The sequence below is a fragment of the Perca flavescens genome, chromosome 2 (genome assembly GCF_004354835.1).
Source record: "Perca flavescens isolate YP-PL-M2 chromosome 2, PFLA_1.0, whole genome shotgun sequence".
In the NCBI taxonomy this organism is placed as follows: Eukaryota; Metazoa; Chordata; class Actinopteri; order Perciformes; family Percidae; genus Perca; species Perca flavescens.
Window position 1 is genome coordinate 27,640,019 of NC_041332.1, and position 12,608 is coordinate 27,652,626.

Sequence of the window (12,608 nt, forward strand, 5' to 3'; positions counted from 1 at the left end):
GCTTATTGATCGCTGATTGCCCCGGGTCTCGCACACAGAGTCAGGGTCAGTGCTTACCCATAACACTGGTCCTGCAGGGCATTACTGCACGGCTACAGAGGTTACTGTATGACCTGGGACACACATGATCATGGTTATTTGTGGGGCGGATTTAATTTTTTTTTTTTTTTTTTGGCTGTTCATACATGTACTATAAAGATAAAAGGGTAAATATTGAATTTTATAAAAAGGATATTATAGGAAGAAATGGTGAGGCAAAGAAAGGAGAACGTCGGGGTCTGCATGAGGAGTCATATTGACGGGTTTCCTCAACAGTCTGACATTTTAATACTCCACAAAACCCCACAAAAAAATGATGGAATTAAAATAATGGAAATTGATTTTTATCCACTTAAACATAATACTGTTAAAATGTACTGTAGATGTAAGAGAGAAATGTAACAGGGAAACAAATTATATTATTGTTTCTTCAGATTTCAATAAAAATTAAAGGACATGCTTGGTGGCAAGCAAATAAAAACAGATTTAAGAAAGCCGGTTAAAACAAGTTAAAAGTAAAAAATGTTGCGGACGTCATATCTCCCTAGTTGGTGCCTGGGTAAATATAGTGGGGACCACAGCATGAATGGGACCTTGTACATCCTCCTACTCCGTCAAACTAGATGGGTTCTTAATGGTACACACACACACACACACACACACACACACACACACACACACACACACACACACACACACGTACAGTAAATATACAAGTTACTGCAGCCACCTTCCCACTCAATCTTACTCTTCCATTTCTGTGCTCTCTCTTGCAAGAATAATGCTGCCTTCAGGAAACACTCACATCATCATTACTGCATATGCACAAAGACACAAAGAGAGATGCCCGCTGACAGACACCACAGTGGCCTTTCTCAGCGCTGCTTATGTTATCTTTTCCCTTCAAAAAGGCCAGTAGCAATAATTGCATTAAACAGTGTAAGAGCAAACTAAAACTTTACAGTGAGGGACAGGTGCTATGGGATTTGTTGTGGTGAAGAAGTAGCTTTAAACCTTCTCCAATCAGGCTGATTGAGAGGCACACCCAGTCACTTCCTCTTATTGAAAGAACAATGTGCTCCTTCTGCCACCTGTCCTTGTGTCTTATTATGAGTGTTAATCCTAACGCCCAAAGTGGCCCTTTGTTACACAGGTTCGATCTTAAAGGCCCTTTCTATAAAGACAGTAGCTTTAGAATAAAACAATGTGATTTAGCATGTGGAGGACTGGTGGTGGAGATACAGTTTTAGGTAGGAAAGATAGCCGAGAATAAGAGAGAGAAAAGGAGAGGGGTGAGGTGTGGGGAATAAGAAGAGGAAGGAAAAGCGAGTGAGAGAGAGAAGAAGAGGCAGTGAGAGACAGAGACGTAGTAGAAGAAGAAGAAAAAGAAAAGTAGTAATGGGGGAAGTGGTGCGTGTCTTTTCTGCAAATCTCCTCTTTCACCTCTGCTCTCCTCCAGCTCTCCAGCCAAGGCCAGCCAAGAGACACTTCACCTCGCACCCACACACACATGGAACCAGAGCCAACACACAGAAACACACACACACACACACACACACACACACACACACACTCTCTCAAAGGGAGAGGACACACCCACAAAACTGCTCTCTCTCTCTCTCTCTCTCTCTCTCTCACACACACACACACACACACACACACACACACACGCACACACAACTGGCATATGAGTCTTTAGCCACCCACTCAGAAAAATAAATGGCAATAGCACAGACACAAACGTCTTAATGCACACATGCACATATGTAAACTCCAGTGTCAGAGCACACACACACACACACGACACCAGATACATGTACGTATAGGCATTCATATGCTCTGTGTGCAACGACCCATCAAAGACAGACATGGAAATAATAACAGTTGAGTGTAACGACAGACACACACACATTCACTGACTGTGGATAATTCTACACATATGCATCAAATCACTGCCTCCCAGTCCCACACTATAGCAAGAAGCAATGTATATGCACCACATATGTATGCAACATGCCTGTACCCCACTGTGTAAAACGTGTGCACGCACGCACGCACACACACACACACACACACACACACACACACACACACACACACACACACACACACACGCTTACCACTGTAAGTGTATCAGTGTGTTAATAGGCAGATTAGCGCGTTCTGTGATCTGCACTGAAGAGGATAATATCAACCTCATTTTTTCAGTCAGACACAACAAAGCAGAGCATGTTATTCCACTATTACGTCTGTCATCATGTGCAGAGAGCTAACAGCATTCAGAGGTTTAACACATACAGACAGGATTGTATAGGCTGCACTGCATTGACGAAATATATAAATAAGGGAAAATCAACCAGTATGACTGCAAAACTGAACCAAACAAAAAGTTTAAACATGACACAAGACATGAAAACATGAGAAAATATTAAGAACAAAAGCCAGACTTTAGAAATACAGAGTAGATATTTAGGAGGGATTTTTTTTTTTTTATGTAAATAACTATAAAGCTGACATATGTTATTAATGCCGAAAAGCCTTTACGCTGTTTAACAATTTGATACTTTATTAAAAACAGACATTTTAAACTATCACTGCAGCGTTTTTCTTTTCATTAAGGTGGGGAAAAAAAATGAACATTATAAAAAATTATAAATATAGATTTTATTACAATCCTTTTTACAGCTTTTTATCTTAATTCAATAGTTTTTAAGGATCTTAAATTTGCAAATGCATGCTGTGAGGGAAAGGAAAAAAAATGCAAGCTTGTGGGTCAGGTTTCGATTTCAAATTCAAATAATTATTTTTAGAAACAGCCAAAATGCATGTAAAATTTAAAGAATGCATTATTATGTATTATTATTAATGTTTATATTATTATTGTCTAAAATTCAGCATCTATTTTATAGGCCTACTGTATGTCCACATTATAAAGCCTGGTATTGATATGTGTGAGATGGAGAAGACAGAAGCAAGCCGTGATGCCACTGTACCTCTTCTAGGTCTCGGCCCATAGTCGACCTGTCGCACTTCAAAGGAAGCCGCGTTACAGCACCCTTGTAAAAAGAAAAGGAAGAGGCCATTTTAGAGATAGTTTTAGATTGAAGACATACCATGATTTATTTTCTCTCTCTCCGAACTCTGCTGTAAGACTGGGTGGCAGACCAGATCATCGGGTGGAGGTTAAGGCACCTATTTTTATTTATTTTTTTACAAGCTTTTCTAATCCTTGAGTGGTTCGCACATTCCTCCGACATGAAGCGGGAAAGAAAATGATAAATAAATAAAAGAGACGCGGCCTGCGGCTGCTGTATTGTGGAGGAATCATCCCTGATGAACCAATTAGGCTCCTAGTATCACTTAACTGCGGGGTTTTCAACTTGCAAGGGTCGATATTCATAGCCACGCATGTACAGCAGCGGGTCAATTAAGGCTCCAAATATTATCACTGCGTAATCCCTGGGAAATAATTCAACTCCTAATTAATGTTTGTATTTTTTTTGTTTCCATGAAAAAAAACTATTGTGAAAGTTCCCTCTTGCAGTGTTTTGTAAAATGTGCACCGATTTCTGAACATTAGGAAGCTGAGAAAATAGGCAGTATTTATCGAATCCATTTCATTGATTTCATTTAAATTGCCTGCTGTTCGTGTTGTTTCCGGCTGACACTCGCGTGGATTATGAAGGTAGTGAATCTACTGCTATGTGGCTTGAAAAAAAAAAAAAAAAGTTTCTCCAAAGATTAAAAGCATATTAAGGCCTGTTATGAAAGGTGTAAATGACTCGCTGGCAGCTGTTCCTTAATCGCCACTGTTGTTAAATTCGTTAGTTTAGAGAAACGCGCAATAATAAAAAGCGATTGCATGTAGATACGTTATCAATATGCAATTTTAACTCCCCAAACTTAATAAAACATAAGAAAAATGATTTTATTCACCTCTGTTTTTCATCTGTTTCTCCAATTTGTAACAGCATCCCCTCTAGCCAAATGTTCTGGGGGAAATGTTTCATTGTCTTGAAACCATCTAGCCTAAGTAAATATGGAAATACATGAATTTATTCATTCTGAAATAATTCACAAGTAGGCTACAGCCGAAATATAAAATACATGGAAATGTCTTGAATGCAGGAATCAATCAAAAAGAAAATCAATTAATTCTGAGGTGACATTCGTTCTTAAATTGACATGTATTTTGTTTAGGTCATTTTCTTTACGCTGGTGGAGACAGGTGCTGCTTTTTATGACTTGATTGTTATAAAACACCGTGAAGAGAAGAAAAAAAAACATCAGATCTCCTGATTGATAATTTGATAATTAAAATCTCCGCTTTACTTTCTTTACTTTCATCGGTCACTGATGTTTATGCAGCGAGATGATCAGACACCTGCTGTTAACCATCAATTTATTTACGTCATTTCAATCCCGGCAGGAAAATGTCTGCATTCATGTTAAAGTGATATTTTCTTATTTCTAAAGCCTTGCCGTGCGTGTGTGTGTGTGTGTGTGTGTGTGTGTGTGTGTGTGTGTGTGTGTGTGTGTGTGTGTGTGTGCGCGCGCGCGCTCGTGTGTTTTACAAGGAATGTCTCAAGTATTGCCAAATGTTTGGGCTTGCTGATGCCCTGCTACTCACCACATGCACCCGCATCTCTCCTAAACGCACTTCGTCTCCATCGATCAGATGGAAATATAATTCGGACTAACAACAATAAAATACCGCATCCCTCGTGTCACCAGGTTGATCTTTACGGGAGGTAGTGGAGATTTTGAAACACAAGCCCATAACGCATTTCTCTCCTCCAACACCCCAGGGTGCGCCAGCCTCGGCAAACACAAAGTCATTATCTGTTAGATTCCAAGAAGGCGAGTCTGTCAAGGAACAGGCTTCCTTCGGAGAATTTATGTCATGCCTACTAAACATGGGAAGATGTCTTCTAAGTGGTGCGAGGAAGGATAAATAACAGCGAGTCCCTCAGCTGATTATATTGAAACAACGGTGCGCATTTGTAAAAAGGACTGGGGATGCAAACGTAGGGTCCCAGCAGATGTTGAGCGCAGGGGCCCATCCACCTGCTTCATACCGGGAGAGAAGGAGAGAAGAAGAGCGCTCTCCTCTCTGTATAGCCTACACCCGGCTCTTCCAATAAACGTATCAATACTTTGTAACCTATAATCGTTTCTTTGGGAACATTTAAGGACAGCGGCTTGTAAAAAAAATTATAGGCCTAATAATATAGATGTTGAATGAAAAGAGCAGGGATGCAATTCATTTAAAAAAAAAAAATCATCTTTGGTAGAGATATGGCTGTGAAGTGAAATGCAGAAAAGGGGGTTTGTTTCGAAAACACAACAATATCGAAAATGTTATTACATATAGATGTTTTAGTCTCAACACACCCTTACCCTTTCACGATTACACCTCTGAGGTAATAAATAGGCTAGGGCTAAAAATATTTACGGGCTGTTAATCTCGTCAAGGTGACAGAGTAAGTTTCTCATCATTTACACACACACACACTCAGAACCGCGGCTGTTGCGCAAGAGCCACTGTGGCCCGAGTGTGTAACAGCATGTGCATGGTACGGAGAGCCTGCAGGTCCCGCTATGATTAACTGCAACCTAACAACCATCCTCTATCTTTACTGTCTCCCCCTCACACACGTGCGCGCGAACGGACGCACACACACACACACGCACGAACACACACACACACACACACACATTTGCACAAAACTCTCACTCCTCTTCCCTCTCCTTACCTGACATTTATCCCACGAAACCACAAAATCCCCCGACCCTTAAAAATAACTCTTGTCCTAACTTGGGAGCTGCTTAAAATATATATTTTTTAAAAGCTTCTAAACAAGAGCGATATTCAGCATAGAGGGCGAAGCCTATACGAAATAGAACCACGATAACAGGCGAGTAATGTCGGGAGGAAATGTGGACTTTCCTCAGCCGGTGCAGGCTATCCGTTATCATTATGACTTCTCCATGTGTTCATTCACGGCTCCTCTGCTGTTCTGTAGCCGCGCGAGGGGCTTCCTGCCTCGGCCACATGAAGTCAATTAACCGGTCCCAGAGGGGTGAACCTTCCCGGGTCTTTATCGGCACTGAGGTTACCAAAACACTGCTATTGCTTGTTTTTAAACTCCACACCGCTCACAGACCAATTACGTAACAAATCCGGACAAGGCATAATCCATCAAACGGTGAAATAAATGAATTATCCGATATTGTGGGCATTTTGCATTAAAATGTGTGTTTTTACAAATACACAAAATATGCTATTTTTGGGATATTTTATGGGTCAGAAAATGAATAAAAGCAACACACACAGAGGCTACATGAATGAAAACACTTTCAGGCACGGTGTGTGTAGAACAACAACATAAAGACACATCAAATCGGATATATTCCAAAAGTGGGGAAATAAAGTTCCAAAATTGAATTTGAAATATCACAAACAAAAACATTGCCTGCAACCCCCACCCCACCCCTACCCCCTAGTTTACTACACACACCTACTGACACACATACAAACACTCTCTTTTTTCCACACACAAACCAAGAGGTGGTAAGAATCACAACAGCAAATGTCTGAACATACATCAAAGAGATGAAATATAAAAGTTTGGTCCTTGAATATAGACTGAAGACGTGGAGAGAGGGAAGGAGAGAAGAGGCAGAGATGAAGGGATAAGGCTGAGCTGACGTACCTGCTGGGACATTCTGTAGAGGAGGTTGCTGTCAGTGCTCTGCTGCTGCCATGTCCCCATGAAGCCCGGCTGCTCAGCACTAGGCGGTCTGGTGCTGAACTGCATGGAGCTTTCGCCTGCTCCCTCAGCGCTGCTGCTAACGATGCTAATGCCACCCAGACCACTTCTGCTGCTGCTGCTGCTGCTGCTGGTGCTGCTGCTACTGTGGCTACTGGAGGGGATGCTCGTGCAAACGCCAGCGGTGCCGGTGGGTTGGTTAGCCTTAGCTGGAGGTGGCCTGGGCGGCTCCGGGTCCGTGCTGGGCTCTTGTGGGACTATGTCGCACTTACTGCCTCTCACATCCAACTCTGCCTCCTTGGACTTGGACAGAGAGAGGGAGAGACAGAGAGGGAGGGCAGGAGGGATGTGGGAGTGTGAAGGAGGAGAGAAGAAAAAAAAAAAAAGTCAGTGAAGGTGTGTTCTTTTGGGGTCGTGTTGCCTTTTTTTTTCTCCCTCTTGCGCTGGTCCTGCTTCTCGAGGAGGATAGCAGTGAGAAGGGAGTTGAGGGAGTAGATGTGTGTGTGAGGTTTCTTGGCAGCTCTGGGGGTGGAGGAGTGTGTGTAGAGTTAATTCTCAAGAAGAGAGAGAGCGAAAAGAGGGCTTGCAGTGAATTTCCTCAGGGGCCTCATCTTGGACAGGGCAAGATGAGCGGAGCACTTGAGGTGAGGAAGGATGAGGAGAAGTACGGAGGTGAGGAGGGGGGCTGATGAGAAGGTGAGCAAGAATGGAGTAAAAGAAAAAAAGGGGGGTTATGGGAATTAGCGAGGAGGGGTGCATGATTGTTGCTTGTGGCCTCAGTTTTTTTTTTTGCTTTAATCTATCTGTCGTTTTGTACATGGACTCAACTCAAACACAGTTACATGCAGACACACAATGAAACACATTTACCTGCATGCACACATTCAGATATGATAGTGCTCTAATATCAGCCTGAAGAAATTTCAGAAACATAGTAGGGAAAAAGTTGAACAACCTGTGAGCTGCTATCAGCACACTCAACACTAAACACATGCACAAATAAGGATAAAAACAAATCTGTCATTAATTCTTGTTTCTAATGTGATAAGTGAGTCTTAAATATAAAAAGTATACTATATTGTTAATCATAAACAGCAAGCCAACAACTACCGTAATTGCAAAACATAAATAAACTGTTTCACACAAAATCTGTGTTCAAAAATGTATTAAAAAAAAAAGGAAATGATTCCAAATACTAAAAAAAGTCCCAAGAAAAGCGTCTTCTAAAGCAAACAGCTGAGCCAATAAAATGCATGAATGTCTCTTACCATCAATTCTGTGCCTGTCCCAGCAAAGTGAAGATGAGATGTGGGAGTGAGCCACCAGCTATCCAGCTCTCCCTGCCTCCTGCTCCTTTCTCTCTCCCTTACTCTCTCTCTCCCTTACTATCTCTCTCTATCTCTCTATGAGATTGTGTCCCTCGCTCGACGTCTGTGCCGCCTGTCCTCTCTCTTTCCTCTCTCCCTGCTTCTCTCTCTCTCTCTCTCTCTGACTCCTCTGTACTCCGCTGCAGCCGCTGAGGAACTGAACTGAGCGCCTGAGCCTGTATGTATGTGTGTGTGCGAGAGAGCGAGAGCTTGTGAGAGCGAGCGAGTGAGCATGTGTGTGTGTGTCGGCCCGGTGCAGGCTCAACTGAGTCAACTGTGCCGCTCCACTCTGAGATGCTCAATGACATCGCGCTGCACGCTTCCTCACACACACACACAAACACTTACACACACCCCTCCTCTGCTAGGGGGAGGAAGGTGGGGGCAAGCGTGGGTAAGGTGGAGGGAGCGTTTGTCCCCCTGCCTTATTATCATTTGCGCTGCGAGCGGCCGGCACGTCTCAGAGCAACTTAGTTCCCCTGAGGGACCATCCCGCCACACACGCACACGCTGCTTAGCAAAAGAGCTTTTTCCTTGGAAAAACATCTTGAAGAGAAGCATCACCGTTGCAGATTGTTATCAAGTAGGCTATTTGTTTCTTTGTTTGACAATTTGAAAATGTCGTATTGTTTTTAACAAAAATGTTCTTTCATCACAGCTGAGAATGAATCTTTTTGTAGGGTGGCAATACAAAACAAAAAAAAGCCTTCTATCTCTAAAAAAATCTGCTGCCTTTGTTTGATTTTCTCCCACTCTAATGAAAGACTAATGGAACGCAGGCAATCTGCCACCAGCATGCATAGGAACACACACACACACACACACACTGGCAGGCACACACACACGGAGGAACTCCCCCTCCCACCCGCGGAGGCTCTCAGATTTTAATTAAGAAAAAAATGAGGAAGAGGTTCCATTTTAGCCAAATTGGTCCCCACAGCAGCAAAGGTAAGGGAATAAAATGAGGGATGGAGGAGTAAAGGGAGGCAGACACGGAGAAAAAGACACACAGGAGGATAAAACTAAAAAAAGAGGAAGGATATCTATTCTTCCTTTGACACAGCATAGGACATGTCTCAAACAATGAAGACATCCCCCCCCCATCTCCTCCTCCTTTCCTTATTCTCTTCCCTTTAAATCCCCTTTTCTCCACCCCAGTCTTTTCATCCCACCATCATTAGAGAAATGACAGACTAGGTGCCTGAGTCCGCAGCGTGAGGGAAATGTCACTGTGATCTTTCTGCCGCCGAGGAACAAAAGAGAGCGGGACAGACAGAGAACTTCTTTCCCCGGCTGCATTAAATGGCTTCTGATATATAAAGTCACTTCAAATTTTGTGGTAAATTGCTGCAGACAGCTGCTTGGTTGTCTGTTAAAAGCCTTTTGTACGATGTACTAATGGCAGTATACTGTTAACCTTTGCTGAGATTATCACACCGGCCGTTACTGGTATGTACAAGGGGTTTCCGCGAGCAGAGATTAAAGTATACGGTGTGTGTTTTACCACTTTGAAAATATGTCTTTTGTCTTAAGCTCAATTTACATCGTCACTTCTTTCTCTCTCCCTGCCTTAATGTTATTCCTGCTTTTGTCTCCTGTGATGTTTTTCAGCACTTCTAGGTCTCTTTATCTCGCTCTATCTTTCTCTTACCCCCCACACACACACACACACATTCTATTTTTTTTCTTAATCTATCTTTTGCATAGTGGCCTGCACCCTGTCAGAAGCGTGTGTCACCTCCTGTCCAAGTACCGCACGCTCTGCTCTTAGCAACTTATTGAAACGCTAAGGCTAATTATATTAAGTGACAATTTAGCAGCCGAGGTTATTTTTTGCTTTCCAGCTCTCCCCTCTCTCCCTCTATCTCGTTTCCTCCCCCTCGTCTGTAAATGTGCGAATCTGTGTTTTTTTCGAGTGGCACTCAGTGTTTCAAGTCAAGCTGGTGGCTCAGCTTCTGACCTGGCTGGTTAATGGCTGTTATTTGTGGGAGGGAGGAGTGGACTCAGCCAATATTGCTCACTCTCCCTCTTTTTCTTCCCTTTCCCTTCCTTCCCCTTTGCCGCTGCTGATGGTAATGGCCGTGATGACAGTGGAAATGAGAAAGAGACACAGAAGTAAAAATACCGAGATGAAGAAGTTTAAAAGGGAAACTGGGAGGAAGAAGGAAATAGAAAGATGAAAATGCTGGGAAGCAGGAAGAGAGTAGAAAAAAAGGATGCAGGGGATTCACAGGCTCCTTTATTAAAACTATTATTGTGCAGGACTTGAGAATTCCCCCCGGGGCAGGGGTCCATGTCGAAGCCCATATAATTAACTAGAGGCTCAGCTACGGATCAATTACCAGACAAGCAAGTGATAGCCGAATCAATGGAAGATCATCAGGCTCGTTATCAGTGTTGCAACTCATTAGAGGAAAAGTGAGGTAGAGAAAGAAGGAAATAAAAAGGGGGTGGGGGAGTGAGGGTGGTTGGGTGAGGCAGGAGGGGAGGTCAGGGTTGGTGGCAGTGTGTTAGCACCAGAGGCTGATGGGTGTGGGTTAGATACTGGTGTGTGATGTGTTGCAGTACTCCTTAGCTGCCACTGACCAGTGACAGGGGGAGCCCTGTATGACAGAGTGCGGCCGGCTCTGTAGCAACAGTCACTGAGGCTTGCATGGATCAATACAAGTGTGTGTATGAGGTTAAAGCTCTGCCATAGCATCCTTAGTCCCCAGTGACTTCCACAAGCAGTCTGGGGTACAATCTTACAATCCAAGCAGCCAGAAGGGGATTGTCAAGATTGAAGAGTTACAGAGCAAAGCCTAAATTTCCAGAGTCAGAATTGTAGGAGAATGTTACCCAAATGTATAAATTACCCCAATCCAGGAAATGCTGATGGGGGGGATGTCATTAGTCCATGCCTTTTGTAGAGAATAGAAAAAAAAAAAAAAAAAAAAGATAGCTATTTAAATCTCTGTAAACAAATCTTTTTAATAAGGGCCAACAAAGGTGAAAAAATGTGTAAAAATCGCGCAGCATAATGGACAGTAAATATGTAGCAAGATCCAGCTCTGGCTAGGAAACAGACTTGGTTTATAATCTAATTACAATGAGGTCTGTTAAGTGTGTGACAGTACAACTTCTCCTCTGTGCATTTAACTATGAAGGTTTGAACTTGAATTCTTAACTGTCTCTTTATATAATAACAATTTCGGTGGTGTATAATAATGTGATGTAATAGTATAATTTATTTAATTGGTGTGAATGGCTGTAAAATGCTCCAAGTTAAGTGTACAAGATGTAATTGGTAAAGTACAGATTAATAGTTTAAAAAGATAATTTAATGTAAAATAATGTAATGTAAAATAAACTAAAGCCTGCAGAGCATGTCAGGTAAAAGAGAGTAAAAGAAGTACACAGAGTAAAGTTAGACTTAAAACATTTTTCATTTTTTGTAAGCTACAAGTGTGTTTCATAAGGCACCCTCCATCACCAATCCCACATTACTATACCCCTCAAGCCACTCAGCCCTGCCTGTTTGTTTCCCAAACATTGACATCTAATGGGTCAAATAGCCCAGAAATTGGGTGCGACAGTCTCAAGAAAACCAATTCCCCTTTCTATGCTCTTAAGTCTTGAGAGGCAAAGTACCTTTCTTTCCATTTTCTATGCAAAAGTAAGAAAACCTGTTCAAGCAAACAGTGAGCACAAAACAGATGTAGCTATCATCAAAACGTCATAATTAAGATGTTTGTCTTCTGTGTTATTTTTCTGTTTTCTTTTTTTTTTTTACAGGGGGGATAATTTTTAATGGAATGAAATCACAACAGAGCAAAACCCATCTCAAATTGGCCTTTTACACTCTAAAACAAGGGCAAATGGAAAGACAGAAGCAAAGGTACAGAGAGAGAGAGAGAGAGAGGAACGTGGAACAACATCATTTGTGCAGTAATGGTGATTATGTGCTGCAGAAACAATTGATTAAGGCCAGTAGAAAAAATGTCGATGAGTGTCTCTTTGCTGAGGAGGATGCTTCTCGAACGCAGCGAGAGAACACTGGTTCACTTCAGATTGCTACGTGAAAGAAACATCTAGAGTTCAACTGGTCTGCTGCTTTGTAATCCAAACTTTTTACAGATTGAAAGCTCTGAGATTTTTTTGTTCTTTTGAGGTCATATTACTTAAAATTAACACACCATAACAATACTAGTAATGGTTTTTCACTGGTGGGAATTGGCATTTCCAAAAGAGTGAGTGCAGCCTTTGTACAGTAGACACATAAGCACATGGCTGAGGGACCCGATTTATGGTCATACAGAACTGCTCACACACACTCTATAACAGTGCATGTGACAAGGAATGGCGTGTCGATCAGATGGCACAGGGATAGAACTGTCACTGTTCTGCTACCACTAAAGGGCCACAAGACATCATATGACACAGACAGGAA

At 42.3% G+C, this 12,608-nt stretch overlaps 1 protein-coding gene across 3 annotated transcripts in view; it reads right to left on the reverse strand.

Annotated features, from left to right (window-relative positions):
* bnc2 (basonuclin zinc finger protein 2) overlaps nt 1–12,608 on the reverse strand; it is a 167,963-nt gene that overhangs the window by 88,239 nt on the left and 67,116 nt on the right. For 2 of the 3 annotated variants that reach the window (XM_028591079.1, XM_028591104.1), the window contains exon 2: nt 6,756–7,115. In XM_028591079.1, coding sequence (XP_028446880.1) covers nt 6,756–7,115 — 360 coding nt within the window. Of the gene's footprint in view, nt 1–6,755; nt 7,116–8,080; nt 8,126–12,608 lie in introns of those variants that run through there. The other variant, XM_028591086.1, reaches the window with a different exon arrangement.